General features: G+C 36.3%; 1 protein-coding gene across 11 annotated transcripts in view; it reads left to right on the top strand.

The window, feature by feature from the left end:
• LOC136776718 (uncharacterized) overlaps positions 1-27,288 on the top strand; it is a 45,178-nt gene that overhangs the window by 3,159 nt on the left and 14,731 nt on the right. For 6 of the 11 annotated variants that reach the window (XR_010823128.1, XM_066732481.1, XM_066732480.1 and 3 more), the window contains exons 3-5: positions 24,408-24,784; positions 25,345-25,486; positions 25,877-25,891. Coding sequence is in view for 10 of the 11 variants with exons in the window: in XM_066732481.1 (XP_066588578.1) it covers positions 24,736-24,784; positions 25,345-25,486; positions 25,877-25,891 (206 nt within the window). In the remaining variant the exon portion in view is untranslated. Of the gene's footprint in view, positions 1-22,964; positions 23,571-24,407; positions 24,785-25,344; positions 25,487-25,876; positions 25,892-27,288 lie in introns of those variants that run through there. The other 5 variants (XM_066732489.1, XM_066732490.1, XM_066732486.1 and 2 more) reach the window with 4 other exon arrangements.

Consider the following 27,288-nt stretch of genomic DNA (forward strand, 5'->3'; position numbering starts at 1 on the left):
CCCTCCCATAATCAATTATCCTCCTCTCAGCTTTCTTATACTTTCTAATTCATTTAATTGTTGTATAATATACGTACATATAGATAGATATATGCTCCCAAGTAATCGTACAGAGATTGCGCAAGATAAGAATATAAATTGTATACGACATTTAACTTTTTGTCCTCAATTCATGTCATAGTTTTTAAATCAAATTGATTAGATCACTCGGATCCGATCTACGCTATATACCTGCGCGTTAATAATTTTCTTTCAAACTCTCCAGCTGACTCGCGGGCTTTATCGTCTTTCAAAATTTACCATGGAGACTGGCATTGCACTTAATTAAAATGACGCTGCATTTTAGCAAATGCAAATTTTATTTCGTTATACTGCAATAATTACGATAGTCAGAAGTTCTATCGACTTACAGCACAATTCACGAATTGTGTATTAACACTTATACTCGTTTCTTTATTATTTCTAATATCCTCTAATATATCTGGTAAATGGTTTGTTGTCGTAATTTAATAGTCGTATTTTCAAAGTCCAGTTGAATGAAAATTGATACGTTCTTCAAAATTTACTGCACAGAGACTGGCATTACGTTTCATAAATGACAGTGCGTTTTAATAAAAGTGAAGTTTTATTTCGTCGTGTAATATAATTACAAGGTTCTCTCCTTCAACAATTTTCTTCGATCAACCTGTTACATTTGATAACTGTAATTACGTTCTATTGCTCTACTTGATATTATTCATGCCTTTGGGTATGTGCAACGTGATGGTTTTTTTATCATTCAGTAAAAACACTGTTACATATTTTTACTCAGTTGTCGTTTGTTCAAAGTAAAAACTAATAAATAAAAGTATGTGCGTCCCAGGAGAGCTGTACTTATCAGCAAAAGGACACTCCACTGCTTATCTTGATTTGACTTGCTTCACAAAAGTGGGTATAATATTGATTTATCATATTGGCCGGGCTTGATCAATGCTCATTTTTACATAACACTCTACGCGACAAGTGTTGCGTGTAAATGTTTACAGTTACTTGGTTTTTTTTTGCTTAACAATTTTACCGTAGAAAATGATAGAGTTTTATTACGTATTACACCCTTATAATTTCAACGATGATGCTGAAAATTTCGATTGAACGTAAGTCGAGTATAAAATTCGTGAATGTTTCCTTCTATGTCCTCTTTCTGATATTTGACCTTCATTTATAAGTTCTTTCACGAGTTTACCATGTCTTTATCGATGTTTACCCACTTTAATAGTTTTTCACTCACACGCAAAACCTTCTTAAAGCTCAAAGTACTCTTAGCAATATCGTTTAGTAAGGATAACGAATTTTGTAACTTTCATATTCCCTGCAACTCTCCCAATACGCACTTCTATTTATTAATTTTTACTTTGAGCAATTGAATACTCTAGTTGTTCCTTGTAGATTCGATCAATAGTTCAATTTCTATTTGATTGCTGAAAATTTGCGTTGGGTCCTGGAGATCCTATGAATTTCAACAGGAATAACAGAAGTTTTGTATAATTCATATATTTCCTACAATTATTCCAAAAAGTATATTTCTTCTTCAATTTTGGCTTTGAATAACTGGCTACAAATTTAAACATGAAGAATTATTTAAAAATGGAGATTAGAAAGTTAAATTGCAAGTGTATATCCCTGTCTATCCTTGTAGGTTTGAACAACGGTTAAGTTTCGATTGGATTATCCGTACAGTTGAATGTTGAGAATTCGCGATGAGTCCTGCAGATCCCACGAATTCTCCTCGTGAACTCGAAGGAATTTCATTCACTGTTTATAATGAAATTCCAAAGGTTGTTAAAGCACGTTGGTATACACGGTTTACCATGTGCGTTTGTGGATTCATGGCTGGCCCTCCGCTTATTTCTCCCTTTCCACGACGAAAGGTAATCATATTTAGACCTCGCGAATAATACGAACAATTTATCACCATCCTTCTATCCTTCATCGTGATTTTTATATCGAGTAAAATATCAGATTTTCTCAAGGCCCTTGTATATGTGTTTTAGCACTACACTAAAAACCCAAATCTTGAAGATTACGAGAATTTTATATGGATTGATGAAACAAACAATGAAACCCTAAATGGAGACTATATAATGCTACCCCCCTCTTTGAGGGAATGAGGAGAGAGAATTTTAAAAGCTGCCATGAAAGAAGAAGAAATGATTAGGGTGAATCCCTATCGATTAATTTTCCTATAAAATGAAAAGAAAGAGACACGATAAAAGCACAGTTTGAGATAAACAAATTCTACACCCCTATTTAAGTGAATGAGAAGAAAGAATTTTTAAAAGCTGCCATAACATAAAAGAATGAGAAAAGGATGGGTGAATCCGCATCGATTAAGTTTTCCAACAAATGTAAAGATAGAGATACACAGTAAGGGAGAACGATAAAGGGGATATGATAACAAAGAGCATCGTGGATGAGAGCGAAAAATATAAAAATGTTGCGATAAAAAGAAATAAACCTATTTTTTTATGCTCCTGGGCCAAAATTATCTGTGCATTTTTCCCTACCATAAAAACTCACAGAGATATATACAAATTGGGAAAGATGGTACGTTTGCACGTGTGATTTTCCGCTCCTCGTGCAGATATTATGCAAAATTTTCCATTCGCTAGTAGAATGTAGCGAAATTTCTGCAGCTGGTGAAACCCCTTTGTGGATATTCAATATTTAAAGTACAACCCTGTTCGTACTTCAATGCATACATCTGCAATTTTTTGTAGGATAGAATTGAATCCTGGAAAACTGCTCATTGCTATAACAAAATGTATGCAAACTTTTATTTTTAACCTGATTTTTAAACTATCAAATTATCAAGGGGTGAAATAAAAATCATTTAAGTAGAATACACCAATAATTGTTGAGCCAAATAATCCACGATTTTTTTTGAAACACAGAATTGCATCTTGGAAAATTGCTAATTCCTGAAAAGAGTATAAATTCGAAATTTTATGTTTATGCTGATTTTTTAAATTATCAAATCATCAAGGAATGAAAATAATTTGTCTAAGTGGAATTCATCGATAATCGTCGAGCTGAATAATTGAAGGTCAGGCTGGCCATGATTGATCCCACCAAACTCGGTTGCTGCCGGATCAACGAAATGTGTCAGTCGGGGAATTATTTATGCTCTTGCGATATATAAAAAATAACGCAAAAATAGAGACAATTGTGAAATAATAAAATATAGCCGAGATTGCTATTCATGAAAAATGCAGGGGTAAACGTTGACCTAAAATAATGGCCTCCGCGTCTTCTGCAATTTTTACCAAGTTTAAACCGTAAATAATGGATTTCGTGGATGACGACTCCTCTGGGACTCGGCGAAAATCACTCTGACGAGTTACGAATCAAGAAAGATTGAGAAGAACGTCATATCTGTGTTTTCTTCGAGCTTTTCGGATTTCGTGATTTGATTTTCTTTAAAAGAGTACATAATGCGTGAGGTTTCTATTAAAAAAGTTGCTTGATTTCATTATAGGAGAGTTAATCGATTTCTATTTCGAGATTGTCACAACGATGTCGTGCTTCGATTCTGGTGAAGTATGCATGAAGGCTACTTCGTTCGATACATTGTTCCGATTGACCAATCAGATTCACCGACTGCCACTAAGTTGAGAAACGTACTTGATGTACTACTAGAATCCTACACTAATTAACGTATCATCGAAAGCCTGATCCAGCTTCAAATCCAATCCCTCGTCTAACAGAAACCCTACATTCACATTTGTATTACAACCAGCTTCAATGTTACATCGAATAAAACAATTTTTCGTTCAAATAATATTTTGTTGATTCAATTTTGTATTATTTATAAAAATAAAGCACATATCTCAATGTACATATTCACAGCAATGTTTTATATTATCCTAATTAAACAATTTTTTTTCCTTGTAAAAGTACAACAAAACAATAAATTTATTGATATTAAACGAATGCAAGCTTCATCTTGTACCAACATTTCGTTTTGTCCCTTTGTTACATTTTCCAGGAATTTTCCATCTTTCCGAATTATGCAAAGCTCGGGTGTTAATATTTCTATATAAGTCTTGATAAAACAGGAAAACACGTTTTAATGAAAATAATGAAAAGCTCTTGCAAACTTTGGTGCTGGTATAGTGACAACTTTTCAGAGAAAGCTTGTAACCTAGTGCAACTTGAATCCTTGGTAGGATTATCCTCGGATAACGATGGATACCATTGCCAAGGGTCTTATCATCCTCGAGATTACTTATTTTTGTATCCAAAATCCCTCCCTCCAGTTACGTTAGACTGGAAAATTTGCAGAAAGACATATTTTCATTTTCCACTGGAAAGTAAGCTAAATCGAAGGAAAAATTTAAATAACTTGTGGAGAAATTTGATTGTTGCTGACAAATCCTTGGAGAACTCGAGTTTTACAGTAATCCTTCCAGATTATTGTAATAAATTGGAGCAAGGTTTCTGAAATCATCAATGGAATAATGCATGAATTTCTGAAGATGAGATAACCAATGCGAGCTACGTGTCTTATGTATTGGTAAAATAGTACTCTTGGGAAAACCGAGCAAACGCTACTGGCTGCACCTTACCTACTTATTCTCAGAACTGTAGATTTTGCCAATAGAACGGTGTCATTGGTGTAGATCGAGCAGGAATAAGACTCTAGTCAGTATTTTTTGTCACATCACAGAGAGATTAAGACTTGGATTAAAGTGAGAACTGATATAGGATTAAGGAAATGGAGAAAAGCCCAGAATAATCGAGCTCTTTCTTAATTAGATTCACCTTTCTCTTTATTAAACACGATGAATACGTTTTAAAATATTATTGATAAATAATTCCACTCTGAACTCGATACTTCAATCAGAGCTGTAGATTAGATGTTAATTATTAATAGGACAAAAATTGTTCTCTAAGAATAACGTTTCTATCCCTATACTGATTGGTAATCAGAAAGAAAGTTGATTTATTCTTGCCACGAAAAGCTTGGAGAGTGTTATATATATGATGCGTGGATGTGCGAAACGCTATTAATGTTCGAAGACAATCCAAACTCTAGTTTATTTGGTGGAAAAATGATGATTGCTCCCTAGGAAGCATATTTATCTCATCCCCCTACGTTTCAATGAATGACTGTGTGTATGCGTGTGTGTGAAGCTATTTGTGACCCGAGCGATTCCATGCCACGTTACGAAAATATAGTGGTTGAGTTATAGTGGCGGAAAAAGCGGAAAGCACAGGAGAATTCAAGATTGCACTCGAATAAGGAATCCTCCAGTTTCCTTCAGTACTGAAGAAAATAAACAGCTTTTGTTCTCGTTTTGTTTTTCTTCCATTTTCAAAAGATTCTGGCTGAATCATTTCCAACGCAGTAGTTCACCCTTTTGTAAAAGCGACCAAATGTTTATTTAAAGCTGTCGAATATTGCCAGATAAATCCTCGACTCTGGGGAATCTTATGGGATCTTGGCTGAATATCAAGGATTATAGTTAATGGGTATCCATGCTGTGTATATGAAGGGTTGAAATAGAATCCACCAAGATCCCCTTGACCATTTCCCTCGTTTATGGGCTTTAATTTTCCTCGATTAATGATTAAAGCACCCAGATTAAGTAAAAAAATTAACCGAATTATCCCAACTACTTAGTACAAAATAAAAAAAGTTGCAAGCCTTTTACGAGATTTTTTTAACGAAGGAAAGATACATAACATTTTTGAGGCAGTAATGAAAAATTTTTTTAGGTATCTTATTTTGCAAGGAGTTTCTTTTAATGTCAACAGAAATTCTTGGTTTTTCTTGAAAGATATAATATTATATAAATAAAATTATTTTATTTAAGTAAATCTTCCTTTGCCTGTTCAAAATAAAATATTTTTTCAACATTTTTAAGATTCATACTAATTACTAAGATACCATAGATAAAAATCAATGGATGTTAAGATTTGAAAAAAATTGATAAAAAAGTCACGAGAGCCATTAGTTCCCTACAAGTTTTCCAAATTTCTCAAAACTCTGCCAGCTGAAACTATCCAATTACACACAGTATCTCTACTACTTGTATGAAAAATTCAATTAAATTCTTCCTACATTTTACTGAATCAGAAAATAGACACAATTTTGTAAATGTATTTCGTAATAACAAAAATAATATTCAACGTTTGCAAATTTCTGAATGGTTCGAAGAACATATGTTCTGCACAAAGTAGTGATGCGATGGATGAATTTTGCGAATAGTCACGTAAATGCTACGTTGCATAGAAGGTTAAAAACGTGCCTAGTCTAAATGTTGGTATTTTTCTGCTGGTGTAATTTAGCAAAGCAAGGAATACTGTGACAAAGTTAATGCAAGAAACGAGAAAGTAGCAAGTGAGAATAGTGGCGGAGGAAGGGGCAAAAAAAGAAAAGAGGGGTTTGTCCGCTCGTTAGGATTTCGATCGAAGTGGGACCTCGAAAGCTTCGATCAAATGTCGATAGCCACCCCCACCAGGACAAGCATATCTAAGGGAGGATATCAATGTTTAATCGCACCACCCCCAAAGATGTAGGTAGACCATCCGTTAAGTTTAATGAGAAACATCGCGACACACCAGTTCCTCGTTGGCTATCGAATTAGCAACGAGTCCACCTAAATATAACTCCATCAATTACTACAATTACCCCTCCTCCTCCTACCCAAGCTGCATAATATTTATTACACAACCAACCCCCTTCCCCTTCGTTCGAAATCTGTGAAACAAAATAATCTTGCAATTTTTCTCGCATTTTCGCCAATTTCAAACCGACTGTATAATTGTACAAAAATTTGCACACTGCATAATAGCTGGTTGTAATAAAACATTCTGCGGGTAGTAATGATAAACCGACTGCAATGTGCTTATTCTTGACGTCATCACTTGAAATTCAATCCTGATTATTCAGTGGTCGAATCGGGTCAGAAAGCAAGAACGAGTTGCGATGAATTCTCCGAGATCCGAAGCCTAATTAGACGCGGTTATTTTTATCATCGAGCATAGTGGAAATAAGGGTTACAACGCACGCGTTCGCTCATTCTAGAAATGCCGGTGACCCTCCGTTACCTCGATTTTAATCGGTCACATGAGTGAACTCTCGTGCTTACCAATACATGTACAAAGAAGTGTATGGAAATTCTGGTGAGATTTTGCAAGTTGCGAATATAGGGTATTTTATTTCAACGAGGATGGAGCAATAAAATTGTGTGAAAATTATTTATACAGGAAATTGAAACCGGAAATGTGGACTCGTATCTACCAATAAATGTACACAAAAGTGTTTGGAAATTCTAGTAGGGCTTTGCAAATTGCGAATGTGTAGAATGGTTGATTTTAGCGAGGATTGAGTGGTAAGATTGCGAGAAGAAAATTATTTATATAGAGACGAGAAATTTAAACTAGAAATGATAGAATTCGAAAAAGATAAATACGTATCTGGATAGTCGCATCGATTTGCTCGGATCAAAATTGTGCGTGTGGAAATTCTGCTGAGGTTTTGCAAGTTGCGAATGTAAAATGGTTGACTTGAGCGAGGATGGAGTAATAAAATTGCGAGGATAAAATTATTTATATAGAGAGGGGAAATTTAAACTGGAAATGACGGAATTCGAAAAAAACATATACGTGTCTCGATAGTTGCATCGATTTGCTCGGATAATTGTCCACTTTAGTTGGAAGCATCCTTGACATACAAAACTTTCCAACACGTAGCTCCCTCTCTTCTCAAATCTCTTCCTTGTCAACTGGTGAAATGATTGCACGGCCTTAAATTCGTAGAGTTCTATAGCGTCGGCGAAATAAGGATTCGAGGAAACTGATTCTTATCAGGGATAATTAATTAACTTTGCTCTTTTATAGTCTCGTGCGAAAGCAACACTAATTTTTATAATTTGTTCTCTTTCTCGACACTTGTAAACGTCGTAGAAATCGTTGCTCGACCTTCAAATCTATTATATTTAGGGGTGAAAGTATATAAAGACTCGAGTAGAGTAAAGTGAATCCACGAGTAATTTCTTGTTCCTTTGTTTTTCCAGCTAATCCGTCAGAGTGATTAATCTTCAAGGCAGGAAAGATGCCCTTCAAAAATTTGATTGAAGAGAAAAAATTGTCAAGGAGAATAATAATAAACCGAGCGTAACGAGGATGAACAATTTTGTGGTGAAACTTTGAAAGCTTTTTTCTCGACTTGTTACAGAAATAGAAGGAGACGCTGAACTTTGGCGCGCACGTGTGTGTGTACAAAGGATCTTAATGGAAATTAAAATGATTAAATAACCTACTGAGAAACAGGTGGAGGGGTTAACATTTGATTCCATCAGCTAATTCACCAACGATAAAAGCTGCCGCTTTGACCAAGTTAATGAATATTTACTCTGAGAAAATTTCATGCCAGCCGACAAAACCACTGCATAATAAATATGTTATTCTTGGTCGTCTGGAAATGTTGCCTGATAACAAGTCTATTATCGGTCGCAATAGATGGCTGTCACTAAAAACGACAAATCCAAGACAATTCAGTCGTATCATCCAACTCGATATTATAACAATAGCTTTCCCAATATTAATTGCTTGCAATTTTTCACCCACTTATCAGAGATGTTGAATTTTTGTTAAACTAACAGAGACATTTTTTCTCACATTTGTCTTTTAAGAATTATTCACTGAACTGCGAACGAATAACGAGAATTGAACTTTTAATCGTAGTAACTTTAAATTAAATGGAAATTGTTTAATAGTTTTTTGTGGATTATTAAATGTTATTTGGAGAACATGAGTTTCGTCTGATTATCATATTGCTACGTTTGCGAAAACAGAACTCATTACTTAGCTGTCTAGGTATGGTCATGCAAATAGCTTCCCCTCCCACTACCACAGTTCTCCATGCATTAAGCTGATGCAGGGAAGCGGCACATGTTTAAATGCATCACCACAGAACACAGTACAAAGTAGAAACTTATTTCAATTAGAATTTACGTACTAACCCGAGACTTTGCCATCTAAGCAATTGGGGTTATTGCTCCCTGAGATTTGGTTATAATGGAAATCTAACGGTGACCTTATTCGGGGGTCGTTAAAAATTTCATAGAAACAGAATTATTCAGTTAATAATATGCATATTCGTGACACGAAGTGCTGTATTTCCGGAATTTATTGCTCTCTTTTAAACGATAACAATCTGCGTGCCTGAGGAACCACGTTCCTATATCTATACACCAGGAGCTGGCTAGATCGCGAGGATTTAATTTTTCAAGGTCAATGCATGAAACAAAAGTGGATGAATTTCTGGTGGTATTCGATCGGGTCGAGATCGTGTCGTATCCTCGTTTCTGGTTTTTGCGAAACGTGTTATAATGGCAATCTGACGTAGCAATGTCCCAGTTGTCGCATGCCACATGGCGTCGAGTGGCGTGGCACAGAGAGAGAAACTGTATATAGCGTTGTTGCTTTTCACGAGGTCATACTCTTCCAGTTATATGGAATAGAGCGTTGGTACGCGTTACACCGCCAAAGTGGACAACCAATCGATACTATATCGACCCGGACAAAGTACCGTAAACCCCTGCCATTGGAGTAATTTTGCTGTGCATGTATCCTAGTGACATTATCCATATCGAATTTACACATTATGTAAAATAATGTCACGCAAGGAATTAAAATTGTAAAGGAACCGTCCGTTTACCTGATTTTTTTTTCGTTTTCAGTGGTAAGAGTCAATAATTTGACGCCCCTTTTCATCCATTATCATGATTTCCACCATTAAGGAACGATTGCTCGCTTGGAATATGTATATAACATCGCGAGTATGGCGATATTCGTTCGATGAGGTTCAATCAACGTGTTCGATAACAGCATTTTAGCACCCGTAATTATATTTGTTTAACGAGGATTGATCGCAGAGCGACGTTTTTGTAAGTTTAATTAAGTCTTCAGTAGTACGAATCAATAATTTCTGCCCGTTCGTATCTTTTCGTGATTTCTCGAGGTGATTGCTCGGCGTGGCGGTAAAAGTCCAATAATTTCTGAGCCATAAATTCTTATCAGGAGGCTTCTAGGTCTGATTGGTCCAATTTGTGGCCGTGGCGACCAGGGCGAAATTGCGTTAGATCTTGAAGAGTTGTAATTCCACGTCGAAAAAGGAGTACGAGGGTTTCGCAGCTAACGAATAGTGTCCTGAACACCTTAACGCGTAAAGTTTGTGTTGTCTCGAGGCTTTTGTAAGGCATTTCTGACTCGGGGACAAAAAGGAACCCTTGACAAGCCCGATAGGACAGGATTTATCCTGTAGCTTTTGTGAATAATGGTCAACAGAGGTAAAGCTCAAAGCATGGGCTAACATAAACGCGTCTTTTATGCACCCTGCAACAATGCCCACGATAATAAATTATTCACTTGTCCTAGTAACCAATCCTGCTGCAACATATTATGCAAAATTACACAATTTAAATATCGTTATTATTTTATCTTATAACTAAATTGTCGTCTTTTTTTAATATCTTCTGTGTCGTACTCATATTTTCTAATATGCAACAAAAAGTAGATTCAAAGAAAATTATTTCTCTATTGCAAATAGTTTGAATTCTTTGATAGTGCAAAATGGTATTTATTCTGATTCGAAGCAAACTCCAAGAGTTAATTTAGGGCAGCCTTGATCTCGCCAGCACAATTAATCACTGGCTAGCTGCTCCTGACTAGCGCAGTACACTTGCGTTAAATTCAAGGTCGCCTCATTATGATAATACGATGCTAATTTTATTATCCTCAACAGCAACGCATCGGATCCATTCAATGTTTTTTTCGCCAATGTTATTTTTTTCGTCTGATCGGAGCCTCAAATTCGATAGCAGCTTTAAATTTACGTTAAATTAATTTTCGCCAGTGCTCACGGACGATTTCTCTTTAATCGCAGGGGAGAGTATTATTTGCGCGTGGTCTCTCGTGCTGGAAGATAAATGAAGGTCACGATTAGCTATTTTGCATGGAGAAACAGGGGAGACTGGTTTTCACATTGAGTTTGTTATATCGTTCATGACTTCGTGTAGTACGGAGCGATATTTATTAACGAATTTGAATGCGAGGTAATCCTATCCTGTAATTAAGCTGCGATCCCTGCGGGAACGGATAACTGCCCAATAATCGACGCGGGACGCCTGAGAAGATTCGCTTGGCTCGAAATGCAAACCCACCACGCAGCTTAATTGCTTCCTTCTCGCATTTCCACCTCGAAACGTTCGTCGGAAACATTCTGGAAAATAACCGTGAACCACTCTCGTTAGCTCGATCTTCCTGTTCTTCTCTGGAATTTAATTTTTCTAAAATTTCAGTAGTAACGGTCAATAATTAGTATGACTTTGGCTAGTAGTGCGGCTTTAAATAAGTCTGACAGTGCAACGAGTTAATTTTGGGATTTGGTTCATTGAAGAAATATGGCCGAGGGTGTTTCGGGGTGAGAGTGTGAGAAAGATTGATCGCGCCAGAAGAAAGGAGGTAAAGTGGCGAAAACGAATCGGTTTGGGGGTGGTTTTTCGTGTATTTAACTCTGCGATGCACCCTGAACGAGTGTTGGCACGTGCCATCTCCTTGGAGACGAAATTCAACATTCCGCAGCATCAACGAGTGGAATCTGCAGCTTCCAGATCTCTCTCTCTCTCTCTCTCTCTCCAGACAATATGGCACCACACTCATCACCCCACTTAGCTCTTCGGGCTAAGCCTCCAGTCAGCTGTTTATGACTGGCTTAAGATTTCCAACGATTCGCGGGGCTTGTAATACGAGAAGGAAATCTGCTAAATGACAGTATCCTATGCCATCTCTTCTCCTGGGGGTATAGTTATGTATATATATATACAATAACCCCTGTGTGAATAAAGCTCTCCCAATGAAATATGGGCCAGTGTTTATCAGACTTAACTGGAATCACCCCTCTGATAAACCCCCTCGAATGATTTCTTTTTTTAAATATTAATGGACCACATTTTTCTTGTTTAAAATGATTATACGAGAATTGTATCAAGTTTTTTTTTGCTTTTACCTCAAAGCTGCTTTTTCTTCCTCTATTCTCAGTCTCGTACTTTCCACGATTCGATTTATCTTCTTTATTTCGAGATCCAAATGCTCTTTGCCCAGTCTCCTCTCTCTCTCTCTCTCTCTCTCTCTCTCTCTTCTCTTATCTCTATCTCATTCCAGTAAACCCTACAATCGAGTAATTTGAAACTTTGCTGATTCGCAGACATCTCTACCTAAAGAGAATTGTCATTTTGCAAATAAAAACTCTGCCTTTCGTTATTTCTATAGTCAGCTTGGCTCACGAGTGGAACGATCTACCAGTAATTTCCTCTCGCTATTTGCATCCCTCCTTCCTGTTGCGCAGGAGAATCCCAATCCTCGTCTTTCTTGTCTGTCATTTTATTTACGCAACGTCTGCTCCCAAGTTGCAAAACGCTTCTATTTCAGCCCTGCCATTAAGATAAATTCTAATTACTCCCAATCTCTCAGTGTCTCTCGTTTCCTGGTAAGAGAAACTCTCAGCTCGATAATTAACGTTGTGATTTCGAAATATTCGATATTTCTGGTTTTAATCATTTTTGCAGATAATTTTTGCTAATTAATTATCGCTTCAAAGATATAAAATACAATGAAAACTCCAAGGTAACATTTTCAGCTTCTCATGGATCAATAAAACGATGACGTGTTACGTTTCGAGGTTATTGTCGAGGCAAGGGTCTAATTGTTAAAATTATTTCATTATAATCACCTTTGTATTTGCGTTATTGTGTAATTGATATTCCACGTAATTGTTCAGGAAACAGAAGGTTACGTGAGGACGGTTGCTCGCGCAGTTAAATTATTGGAGATCGATGAGGTTGCACTGGTCGTGAATGATTGATTGATTGATCAATTCAATACATTTAAGTTAACACTAACAAAACTATACCTATATGCAGTCTAAAATTCAACAATCACGCTCTTGCAATTTTTCATACAATCATCCATCTAAATATCTACCTGTCCAATTAGGAAACACGTAAGAAAACTTTTTCATTTTTATTTCACAAATTTAACAAATTAGCTTGCCTCAGCTTTTAATTCATAGATATGCAATGTAAAATTAATTAACCATGCTCCTTCTATCCTTCGCCCAGTCATCCATTTAAATATATACCTGTCCAATTAGGAAACACGTAGGGAAAATCCTTCCAGTTTATTTTACAATTTAACAAATTAGCTTGCCTCAGTTTTTAATCTTGTAACGTACTCTAATCTGTTCTTCACTGTATGCAGTATTACTATATTTTGTTATTCGTAGAATCAGTCTTATTCCAGTTCATAGATACCGAATGCAGACTTATTAGTGCACGTAATCCCTTTTAAGCCTAAACCTCGACAATTGGAATCACACAATACATGAGAATTTCATTGGAATAACCAACGCTGTGAATTGAACAAGCTTGTGAAAATTGTGCAAAATAGTTTTTTGCATTAAAAAAATTAAAAAAAGAAGGGTGTAAACTACACTGTAAAGCAAATTAATGATGTTAGTTAATTAGACGGATTTGCCATTGCACAATAGTACTGGAATTGCCTTGATAATGATATTTTTACATCAAAGCGAGTCTCCCTGGAGTGCATAGCTATATAACTAACGCAACTTTTACGTAATTGGAGCTATTTGCTCCTTTATAATGCTCATACAAGAGTCAGATTAGGGTTTTTTATGCTTTAGAATTATCGTGTATCTAATTAACTACAACAACAAAGGTCGCCTCTAACTCGACCCTGCCCCCATTATCATCTCACACATTTTCAATATCGACGTCCTCTATATTGATTATACTACTTGATCCTTCTATCTCATTTTTCTCTCCGTACTCTCCCACATATCTTCAATATGTCTTCACATTTTTCTAGGTATTTTTACCTTCTATTCTCCATTAATCCATGCCACAAAGCTCCTAATTAATATCTTCTAGCAAAAACTTAGTTGTCTGATTTATCAGTCTGTATTCTACTGCTCGCAACCCCCGCGATTCCCTTCCTTGGCATTTTTCATTATTTAAAGAGGAGCGAGGCCTGCACGGCATGTAGCCTAATTTACATAATCGAACGCCAGCGAATGGTAATCTCATCCCTCGACAGATTATATTCCAGTCACTGTCCACTCCGCAATCGATTTATCGAAATTCACCCCTACCTAACCAGTCATCTCGAATGCAAAACCTATCATGAACCCAAAAATAGAGGACTCTTATTTTAAAAAGAAGACTTATACTTTATTCATAGAAATTTATGGATTTACCAATAAATTAACGATGAATCTCTTTGAATCTGCCAGAGGATTCTCGGATTCGACTCTATTTGGAGATCTTTGGATCGTATTGTATTATGGTTTATCTCACCGTGTGGGAATGTTCCTGCTATATATACCAAGATGATCCACGATTCGTTTTACGTAACCCAACTTGGGAGCTTTGCCAGCAGGATAATACTGCAATTTTGCGTTAGAGAAGAATACAGCAAGTATTGTTGGGGGATGATAATAATACCTGTACATGAAATTGGCCCAAGGCGTATGAATAGTCAGCGAGCACGTATGGCTTACATCTTAAGTACCATCAGGGGATATGCTTAGATCTCTTCAATCCAAACTCACGTATTCTTGTTCTCCTTCATATCCTTTTCTGGCTATACCCGAAACGATAAGGAGATTGGGTCAATGAAAAATCAGACGTTTTTTGGGGCGAGGAAAAAAAGGTAGGGGAGAGTTAAAAACAAGCAAACTAATACTCGACGAGTACCATTAGCTTAGAATTTTCTATAGAGAGACCCGGACAATGGGCTCTAGGATTGACCTATTTTCTCCCACGAAAATACTCGACTGTATTGGATATAGTGGTAGATGAAAGCCCACTTGTGCGATGGAAAAAGAAAATGTAGGATAAGGATAATAAATTTTCAACTGATTCAGTTCTTCGTTTATGCTTCAAGCTTTTTCATACACGGTACTTTTATTTTTCACTCTTCGCTCTTTGAATTCTATTAATAATTCAGTAGCTGTCGATATTTTTGTATTATAATTTTTTCATTAAGTGCAAAGTGTTATTTTTTTTATTTTAGTTGGAGTGTTACACGGTACTCGATAAGTAGTTATTGAGATTCGTTTCACGATATAATTATATTGGTCGTGCCTGGATCTTTTAGTTGAGAAACTTTGGTCGGTGCTTTTAATTGTTTCGAGAAACGAGAAATGAGAAGGAGAAAAAGAAGGTTGTTATCGAACACGTGTCTCTGGTTACTTTATTATTTCCCTCGGGGGTGGGAGTGAGACGAGTCGAGTCAGGTTCGGAACTTAAAAACTGTCAAGCCCTGGGGGCTTTGTGGGTCGAGGAAAAGAACGGCTTCGTCTTTTCGTGAACCATCGCAGCATCCCTTTTTGCAATGGAAAGACCTACTTCTCCCTTTGCATCTTGAAATACCAATGGCCTCATTCATTTTCCCAAGAATTCACCTTTTCCACTTCCGATCTCACAAATCCAAAACTTTTGGCAAACTTACGAGAAAATTTTAGGAACCTTCGAGTCAAGCGAAAGAAATTGGAAAATATATGGCGAAAACTCATGAGAGAGAATTTCACATTGCCATTTATCACGTTTGATATTTCAGACAAAATGAAATTTCAATGGACGGAATCAATTTTTATGGAATCTCAGTAACGACGAGGCAATATTTTTATCTTCAACTATAAAACTTTCTTTCTACTTTACTCACTTTTTCTCAGTATATTATTTTCTGTTACAAGGTGATGCTCACTGTATCATTTTTATGACTTTTTCGCAACGACTGAATTCCCTACCATTCAACGATTTCATATGTACACTCAGAAACATTTTTCAGCTAATGTACAACTTTTCGTTATAACACAACAAAATTAATTGATAAAATGAACAAATTATTGACATAACGAATATGTTTGTTAAATAATGAACTTTTCGTTATATCAATAAATGGTTTGTTGTATCAATTAATTTTACTCACTGTTATAAAGAAAAATTGTATACATTAGCTAAAAAATTTTTCTCTATTTAGTTTTTTCGTGAGTACTGACAAAAAGAAATCAATTCTAAAATATATATATCTACAGATGGTTCTACGGGATCGTCGTGAGATTATAGTCAACCATCTGCAGATGCTGTTGACATTTCCAGTTCATACAAAAAAAATATATATTCTCGTTGATTTTCGATTGATGTGAGGGGCAATACACAGAAAATTAAAAAAACACGAGAGATGAAAATATTGAAGTAGAAGAGTCAAGGAAAAAGTAGACGAGTGATCACTAGGCACAAAAATAAAATAACTTTAAAGTTGTACCTGTTAATTTTCACTGAAAAAATAATTTTACCTCAATTCAATGATTATTGCCATTGAATTTTAAAATGAAAATTAGATTTAGGATTCAGAGGCAGATTATTTAATCAAGATTTATTCGATATTGCTATTTTTTTCACAGCGAGGCACTAAAATGAATAACACGTGGTCAAGAAGGGCACTATTTGATAAGAAAGTAGGAGGGTAGTAATTGAGTATTTTGATCAGGAAAAATGTGATACTACACGATCCACCGGAAGTATGTCTCTAACCCACCCAATCGCATCTTTCGCCCGTGGAACATTCAACAAACATTTGGTCTGACCGTTTGTTGCTTTTACTACTGCAAATGGCCTCCCACTGAAATTTCGCATTACAGACGCTCGTTTAATAGGAACATAAAGTTATTGGCTATGTTTTTATGACCATTCACCAAGTATCAGCCTCTCCCTCTACCCCTTCTCCTCTCCATTTCCAGGCTACAGCAAACTGCAAAAATTGTCTTTTACTCCCAGCAACGCTTCGTCGTCGTTCATTCATTGAAATCACGAAATGGAAACTTTCCAATGATATCATTAGCCATTGTATAGAACAGTAATTACTTGAATCGAATAAAGCATGCATCGAATAGTCCCAATGAAATAATTTACGTAGTTTTCATAAATTTGAATAATAGAAATCAATAAAAATTATTCAAATAAAATTTTACCCATCTTTGAATCAACATTTTTTAATGCTAAATATATAATTTCAATAAGACTCTTCAAAGAATGATTAATTTCAATAAAATAATTATTTTTCTCATTGATACGATTAATTACAGAAATGTGTTATCTTGAGGAAGAAAAATGGCGGTTATTTCATTGACAAAAGTATTAAAAAGCATATTAAGTAGTACGAGTCAATAGAGTCAAACAATGCCTAGAATAGTTTTCCTGCGATACTTTTGTTTCTTACAGATTCATTGAGGGATTTCTTGCGCATTTTCACGAGCGCTTTCGTCGCACAATTAGATCGGGAAGTGTCTCACACTTATGGCTATAATAAAGCGGAGAAGTCGGAACGGGGCATAAAGTAGTAAAAACTGTTGACACGCGCAGTTTCCGCTTACGGACAATATAAAAAGGTTCATGAGCTTGTTTTCCGGGTTCCCTATAGTTACTTCGTTTGTATTTTTTTTTTACGCAGGAAGAAATTTCCTATAAAATTTATCGTGTTGGCGAGGGTAACCCAGGGAAGTAATGAAATACTAGAAATTTTACTGAGTTGAATAGCAGCTATATTAAAGGTTTGCATGCAACTTGTTAATCAAATAGTGTTATGGTATAAAATTTCTGTTAGAAACTGGAAAAATTCATATATCATCGCTATTTTCCACAAAGTATTTATTATTTCCACTTAACCAATTTTTACTACTTTCTGAAAGCAAATTATACTGCAAATATTACTCGTTTTTCGTATATTATTATTAACGAAGCGGTAATTCGCAAGACGACAAAGTTCAAGGATTACGTCACTGTTTCGGCTTCTGGAGGAGAAAAGTGCAATCACGGAAGTCCATCCTGGATTAATCCTCTCAGCTGTGCTATAAAAAAAACCATCTAGAATGGAGCCCAGTCTACTCGAGATTATATTTTATCTCTCGATCGTAAAAATTGAATTCGCAGAGCCGACGAAGAACGGGTCGGGTCGATAATTTCTGGAATTGCGAGGTTTTACACCGAGAACCCTCGAGATGCTTCGCTCAGTCTCTCGTGGAGTGAATGAAATTAATAATCTAGCACGAATTTTTAATATAGATTCGATTGTTCTTTTTTCTTTTTTTAATTATGAAAGGAGTCGAGTTTACTCTCTTCGTTATAATCGAATGGCTGGACAAGCAGTGAAAAAAAAGATGAAATTCTGAATAGCATGACTAGGGATTTAACGAATACCTTTGAATGTTTGAGATAGCGTGATTCACCTTCGACCTATGCGCGACATTCGGGTCGTCCGCGGTGCAAAATTGACTCGGCAAGTACAAATGTTTCGCAATACTTTTATGGCTCGACTACCTGCAGCAATTTAGTTTGGCCACACGAAAATGCCAAGAAGCTTGTCTTCCCTTCAAAGTGGTACCACCATTTACTGCAGGAGAATATTAAAATACCAAAACCTGCAATTCCACTCTGCTTAGCTTTTTTTTTGTTAATATTATTATTATATTCTTCTTGCAAATTTTTAAATAGAACCCAATCGATATTCCATTCGACGAAACACTCGTATGGACTTTGGCTAAATTTAGATAATTCAATTCCCAGAGTTATATGTATAAAGTTTGCGAAAGTTGGTTTATCAAGTTTGGATATTCCCCAATTGGAAAGTAGTTTCATTGATTCGATAAGGGAATCGAGCAAATAATATGTAAGACTGCTGTATTCGTAAGGTGGGAGATGCATAATTTCTCGATTTTTTCCGAGTCATTGAACGTTACAAGGCCAAAGCTACAAGTTTCTCCAGCTCGAAGAGGGTTAATACACTACGAACAGGAAGTCGTCAGAGTAAATGGTAGACAGTCGTTCTATTACGGAACTGATTTCACGTAAAGCTTGATTTTTGCCAGCAGCCTTCCAACCGTGAGACGAAAAGGCACCGAGAAATACGAATCCGGATATCGTTGAGAGAATTAAATGAGAGAGATCCTCTGTGGAATTTTCTCACTAGTAATTTTCTTTTATTAAATTAAATCGGTTGAAATAGTGTAATGAGATTTCTGTGAAATTATAGTCCATTAAAATAATATATATATATATATATCTAAGAATATTAAAATTACATTGCAAATTTCTGAAAAGCTGCAGCCAGATTCGCAAGAGAGCTTATAACTGACGAAGTACACGAGAGGTCAGAAATTAAATTGCATTAATGATTCATGAATGATAACAAGCGAAGATCCGGCATTTGCATCCCATGGTACATTTATCGAAGTTCGGCGAATTCCCGTGTAACCCAATTCACGCAGATACACTGTGCAGCAGGAACAATTAAAACTCGCATGCGTGCTGGGGCGAATAGCTACGCGAGCAACATTTCTAGCGTGCAGTGTATATTATCTCTCGTCGATCTCATTTGCAACTGTGCATAACTAATTCGTATATAATTTTGCTGTCGTTTAAACGAAAATTACGGCCAAGCAACGATCGTTAAAATTTTTACGTTCCACCGCGTGTAAGCTAGTCTCTCTCTCTCTCTCTCTGACGCATCGTAAGATCAATCAATTTTTATTAAAATCACTGAAGAAACTAGCTACTTTGAAAAGCATAAATTTGTACGCGATAAATCATAAACGTCATTTGGACAATTAGTGTCCAAATTAGAGAGATAAAATGTTGTTTGGAAATTCAAGGATGACTTTCTTAAAAATTACTACAATTTGTCAGAATCGATTCATTCATGTGGCAGGAGTCCAAATAATTGACCTTGTCAATGGGTAAAATTGATGGATGAAGCTTCCCTCTCTATTTTACACGAGTCAGTTTATTATTTCAAAATTTTAATTAGGTGTCTATCACCATGCAATTTCTCCGACAACTGGAGAAACGTCGATAAGAAAATATGTACAATCGGATACTTGGTCAGCTTATTTTTTTATCGCCAATCAAATTAAGAGTCCTGAAGGAATGAGTGTTTCATGAACTTTTGCTGAAACGTCGAGTGGGGGAAGGTTATATATATATATATATATATAATAGCAGTGTCGGTTTTAAATAACAAAGTTCATATCATTTTTGCTTGGTCTATACTTTTAATTGCAATTTTGATAGATTTTACAACACACTCTTATAACGTTACAATTGTTGCCTGAAGAATTCTGTCATCTTGTTAATTTCAGCTATATGTATATACTTCTTCTTTACATCAAAGAGAAAAATAGAATCTTAAAAGAGGATCAAACGATTCGATAAAATAATGGATATAAAATTACAGTACCTGTCTGGAACAGTCAGTGATTTCGAAGAGACAGAATTATTTATCGCACACGTGGAACCGTAATTTCCATATTAAAGTGCAAAAATGTCTTGGCAAATCGCCTTTGTAACATAAATTATTTTCTCGTGCTATATTTGCGTGGTTTTTAATAATTCTCAGTCTTTATTTTTTCTTCAAACTGCAAAAAATTTGGTTGAAATTTCAAGCAGGTCGAGTAAATCACTGATTTTCCAGACTTCTGAATGGAGTTGGTGGTAAAAATTTATGGTTAACTCACAACGTTTTAAGTGATCACGTCAGAGCTATATGTCTTCCCGAGACTCGTCGTTCCAGGAAAGATTGCTGGGATATTGGCTCCACGCGACAAGCTAGCTGGCTTTTTCACACCGTTTTTATCACTGTCACGTTGATAAGCCATTTCCCACTTTTTTACACCCGACGACCTCAATTTTCAGCACCAACCAATACGATTCCTGAACGGCAAATGTCAAATCGAAGCTATAATTAAATTTTTTTAATAACTGTTTCTTAATAAAAGATATATACATACTTAATGCTTCCTGCATAAGAGAATAATATTGAAGGGAAGTTTCAACAGCTTCAGATTAATTTTGAAATTAAAAACTTTCAAAGCTTCGCTGTAACCTGAGAGACGATGGGGTGCTTTAGAGCGAGGATGATGTAAACATTGCGCAATTAGAAGATTTCTTTGGAATAGAGAATTGTTACTCGGCACGAGACCCTCTCTCTCTCTCTCTCTCTCTCTCTGGCCAAAGTTACAAAAGCTTCGTATGCTGTATGTGGGTTCTCGACTGCAGCTGCTATATTTAAACGGCTTGATAGAATCTGCTGGAACCAGTCGGCCTCGCTTAGTTTATAAATAAGTAAGTGACTGGCGGCTCATTCAACGTGTAAAATAATAAACACGTGCTTCCTCTGATAATTCCCATTGATTCACCCTTCAAACTCCTATCAAACATCGCTATATTTATTTTGAGATATATAAGTTATTCCGAATACATAAACAAATTTTAGAGAATGTTGTTTTACGCAAGATAATCCACAAATTGTTTCCAAAATCCATTTACATCTGTGTCGACTCTGGTTTGTCAAACGCAAACTCAGCAAATTGACACAGAGTTACCCAAACTTCTAAAATGAACATTTCCTTTCGCACATGCTGTATCGATCCCTCGCCAGCTGTGAAAATCTTTAACCGAAATTTCCCTACTACCCCATTTCTGTCAAACTGCAAAGTTATAACTTGGGCCGAATTTATTTATTTAGTGGGTACATATGTACCATCATCGATCAAAATCTTACAAAAAGTTCATGGCCCAAATTTTGCAGTCAGCCATCGTTGCCTGGACTGATCGGAGCTTTGATGAAGTTCTTTTTAAGTGTCCATATTGTCATTAAGGGGTTTATAAATATTTTTTTCAGAGACCACCACGAAATTAGTCCTCATAAAACGAGAATGATAAACAAATAGTTCTATGCAGTGAAGATTATTTAAGAGTCTGAGGCTATACTGCTTATTTTACAGCAGCTGATGAATAAATCGAGCTTTTTGTGATCTGCCTGGTTTTTTATAGCAATATCGGGATGAAAAAGTGATCGAGAGTATTAAATGTCACCAATAGAGCCCTCGAATGAAAATGACTTCCTTCTACTTGCACGTTCGTGCCACGATTCAAATTATTTCCCACTGCATTGGCTATTATGCGCTAGCTACCCTGGCACGCCATTTTTAATGCTACCAGCTCTATATGCTGCAATTAAAATCTTTATCTAAATCATTACAATAACCTCTTGCCCCTTTTTTATGAAGCTCAGGTATATATTTTTTATTATTAATTGGAAGTGAGTGTGCTCGTTTAAGTCTTCGAAGCTTTGCTCGATACTACGTTGAGAGCCGAGTCGTGGTGAAAGTATAGAAAGTTTGGTTGGAACGAGCGGAGCAGATAATTGTTTGTGTAAAAATAATGGGAATTAACACTGTAATTAAAAACTTTATTAAATCATTATAGCAGCCTCTTGGCTCTTTTTATGGAGCGCAGGTTTAAATTTTTATTAACAATTTCAAGCGGATGTGCTCGTTTAAACCTTGAAAGCTTTGCTGGGAACTGTTTTGAGTGTCGGGTTGTCGCGGAAGTATGGAAAGTTCGGTTATAATTTGTTTGATTAATAATTACAAGTGGACGTGCTTGTTTAAATCTTGAGAGCTTTGCTAAGTTCTGTTTTGAGTGTCGGATTGTGGCGAAAGTACGGAAAGTTCATTTGAGACGAGCGAAGCGGCTAATTGCTTGTGTAAAAATGGTGGGAATGGTGAATGAATCTCGCGAGGGGCGTTTTGTGTCGAAGAGCGTTGCTGCTCGAGTTATTCCGGATTACTCGGAGGGATGAGAGGGGTGGGTAGTGAAAGGGGAGGGGAGAATAGCGTAAACAGCGTGCTTCATTTGTCGGACTCGACGTCCCGGAGATTTCACCACAGTATGCGTGTTTATCGGTGTGTTTTACTTGGCAAACGAGCCTCCGAATGACCGAGGCGCAAGCTCAGCGCGATCCGGAAAAGCTCAGTAAGCTCCGCGCCAACCACCAAAACGCTCGCGACTCTACTACTACGTTCCTAACACGCACGTGCCACTTCCACGAATTCTCCAACATCAATCAAGCTCAACGAACAAAAATTTTCCTCGGATACCAAAGCTTTCAGACTCTGGGAAAGCTCGGTAAACACTGTTGTAAACAACGAGGAAATATTTCTTTTTCGATACCTGGCCTTTTTTTTTATCGTAATTGTGTAATTTTCAAGTTTCCCGGTATTGATGAAAATCAGTGAAATAAAATTTTCCTCGAATACCAGAGCTTCCGGACTCTGGGAAAGCTCGGTAAACAATGTAGTAAACAATTAGGAAGTATTTGTATTTCAATAGCTATTCCTTTTTTATCGCGTTTGTGTAATTTTCAAGTTTTACGAGTTTTCCAATGTTGATCAAAATCAACGAACAAAAATTTTCCTCGGATACGTGAGCTTTCAGAATCTGGAAAAGCTCGGTACACAGTGTGGTAAACAATGAAGAAATATTTGTATTTCAATAGCTATCCTTTTCTTATCGTGCCTGTGTAATTTTCAAGTTTTCCTACTTCGATCAAAATCAACGAACAACAATTTTTCTTCAATACCAGACCTTTCATACTGGAAAAGCTCGGTAAGCACCTTTTATGCACATACACACATGGAAGGAATATTTGTATTTTAGTATTTAATCTGTTTTTTTCTATCATGCTACTGTCGTTTTCCATTTTCACGAATTTTCCACAATCAAGTCATATGAAATAGGACGTTGGAAAAGTGTGCAATAAAAAACTGAAAATCCCAACAATCGAGAATCGTTCTACTCGTTTATTATCACGCATTTCACTGTCCGTCTCTACGAATTTTCTGACACAAATCCAGATCGAATTGAACGATAGCAAAAACCAATAATACAAAAATTCATTTATCTTCGCATCTTATCCAAGTATCATCAGTGTGGTATCCTTCATTTATTTTCTCGTCAAAGCTTCTCCTTGCAATTCGAACTTTATTATATATCCCACAAATGTCAGAAAAGTTTATCTATCTTTTCAAAAATACCCTGCATTTGCTACTTAAAAAACTTTCAGAGAAGTATAATTCAAACACTAATAATATCAAAATGACTCTTTGCCTCGCGTGAAAATTATTACATTCTTGTCAAGTTCATTACAAGCTCTAACAGATTTTTTCATACATTTCCAGCGAATCTAAATAAAACTTATAAACCCTCTGGGAGAGAATTTCTCTCACACACTCTGTCTTTTAACACGATTATACGAGTCAAAATGTTTGCATTAGCGAAATTTTCTCGTCGAGATTGAAGCCAACGATAACAGTGGTATAGAAGTATGAAAAATGTCAATGATTAAATTAAGAAAATATAATTCTTGTTCGAAGGAAGAAGAAAAAGAAAATTATTGCAACTGTGTAATTTGTAGATTTCAATGAATAATTTTCACTGTTGCAGGTTGGAAGCTGAAATGGGGAGGTTCTCGATCGAGGAGGGTAGCGTATTTGGAAATCGAGGAGTGTGAAGGGCCGTGCAGGAGTGAAGGATGAGGTGGGAGAGGGCGAAGGATTTGATCGGTGAAGATGAAGTGGCGAGAGTGAAGGATGTGAGGGGAATGGGACGAAGATTTAAGGACACTGAGTGATTTGCATGTGGAGGAAGTGGCTCTTATGTTCTCGAAGAAGGGATCAGAAGACGCCTGACTGCTCCTGCAGGAACCGGAAGTGGATTTGGACACGTGTGCGGAAGGATACGCGGTCCATTCCTGGTCCGCCATCCTGGCGGCATGGTCCTTTGGGCCACCATACTAATCCTCCAAGGAGCTGGATTTGTTGGTAAAGTACCAAATTTCTCACTGAATTATTGCAAAATTTGTTACCTAATAATAATTAATAAATAAGCCATGGATTAATATTCGTGTTAAATAATAACAAGATCTTCTTTAATGATATGTTTCATATTGTTAAATAACTATTGATACTATCACAGAGACAAATTTGTCAACCATTATTCAACCGATGAACAGTGTTATGTACTTGAAACCAATAAACAAAATGTTTTGTATTAATAAATATTGTTCATTCTTGTAATGAAAAATTTAATCACTTGTAAACAATGGTTAACAAAATTGTTCTGTGTTTATTTGAATATAGTGTCAATCCTAGTGACTGAGATTAATAAGTAAAGGATGATAATTGTAATTAAAAGCCAAGGGTAATTAATTAAAAAGTTAGTGGAGAATGAGTGTCCTGTTGTATAATGGAATTTTTGAATTGAGTACATTTCGAATTGAAAAAGTTTTGCAAATGTGTCTGACTTCTCTGTCTAGTTTGATCACTAGAGCTATATAGGAATTCAATTAAATTTCAATACATCTGGCAATTTTATTATTCAGGCTCGATGGCAGGTATACCTGGAGTTCCGGAAAATATCACGGTGATGTTCCTGAACCCTACGTCAGTTCGAGTATCCTGGAGCACGAGTCAGGTGGAGAAAATTGAAAAATACGACGTGACGTATAAGCCAACCGATGCCAGGTGCGTGTCGATAATTACAATTTTCCTTTGCTCACTAAAACCATCTAGATGTTTACCGTACACTAGCCTCTCTCTTTCTCTTTATTTATATATATATAAATTTTTTTCCCGAAAATTTTTGTCCTCCGACTCGCGTCTCTCCGATAATGGAACGTTGCCAATATTTTCTGGTTTTCTTGACTGTCTGCAAGAGATTCAACAGTCTCTCGCCAAAAGGTTAAAGTTTCGATAAATAAAGCTAGAGACGATTTAAAATCGCGACTGAATCCGTTTTTGTGGAGAATAAAAATTGTCGAATTTGAGAAAAGGAAAAGTGGAATTATATATGAAGATACTGGGAGGACAAAGAAAGTGGATATTAATGAAATTTGTTATTTCTCTGCGGCACAGGAGCCACAACGACAGGTACATTTCGCTTTTGAACGTCTTCAGCAATTAGCAAATGGCAACTTGGTGTTAAACTACTGATACATACGATGCTAGTTGACAGAACATTTTACCTCGTCCAGTGAATGTCCTGTACAAGAATGAGACAGCAAGATACACACACGTTTACAAATCATTCAAGTAGAATAGATTGCGAGACAGATAGAACAATTTCTTGCACTTGAACCGACTGATCATTCGGGCATGCTGAAATCTGTTCGAATTTTCATCAAACCAAATCAATCGATTAGTAAAAATCAGCAACTGCTAACAGAGAGCTAGAAAAACAGTGAAACGAGTTTAAAGTCAGTCATTACACTCATATCCGTTACATGCACTGAAAATTGTAAGTAGGCCATTGTAGCTGAAGCTTTTAATACTACTATTACATATACAAAAGCCAAATAGTTGAGTGTAAGAAACACGAGTGTATAAGTTTGCCTCTGTACCCTAGAAACGTCTTGTGAAAATAATCACCTTCAGGTACATCTGTGGATCATGAATCATTGTGAAATTCATCGCTTCATCGAGTAGCTCGAATGTGCATCATTTAATCTCAAGATTAGAGCTATGGTTCTTTTCGAAATTCAGTGAAATTATTATTTTAATGATTGATCGAATTGGAAGAAAGATTTTTCAGGGATCTCTCGTGAGTTTTTGGTTTGCTGTAGGATCAGGTACGTGTTTGTGGGATTTTTATGGCAATACAGAAGAATGAAGGAATTGTACGACGATCGAGATCAAGTCGATCCCTGAACGTGACCACCGCGAAACTTTGGATCCATGACGCATCGTTATTACTGGCTATCCTCAGACACCCCTCTCTCCCTCTCTCTCTCTCTCTCTCTCTCTCTCTCTCTCTCTCTCTCTCTCTCTCTCTTTCACTTTATCTCTCACTCTCTTCTTTCCCTTTTTCACTCAATATCCGTCTGTCTCTCCTCTCCCTCCCATTCTCCCGTTGCCAACAGTCTATTTGTGCACTGGCACGTACAATAAATTACCACAAATTACCGGAACATTCCACGATCCCTCGGGAATGGGATAGAAAGTTCTCCTTTACCCGGAAAATTGGGAAAATTACAAACTATGATTGTTATACATGTCCATTGGTCAATAAAAAATGACGAAGCAAAAATTTCGATAAAGATCGTTGAAACTGTATATGAAATTTTTATGCAAATCGAGTCACGAGTGATTCAAACTTTCGACATAAATTTACAATAAGTTACAAAATAGAGAAATAAAGCATTGGAATTCAAACATGAATTTTAATGTCTGTAATTGAACGTTGAGTAGTTGAAAGCACAGAATTTATTCCAGTGAAATAATTTTGTGGAAAGTTTTTTTCGTGTGGAGAGTGATAAGAATGGGTTGAA

Source organism: Prorops nasuta, unplaced genomic scaffold, assembly GCF_024137725.1.
Source record: "Prorops nasuta isolate Cenicafe-Biocafe unplaced genomic scaffold, Cenicafe_Pnas_1.2 PNAS00010, whole genome shotgun sequence".
Taxonomy (NCBI): Eukaryota; Metazoa; Arthropoda; class Insecta; order Hymenoptera; family Bethylidae; genus Prorops; species Prorops nasuta.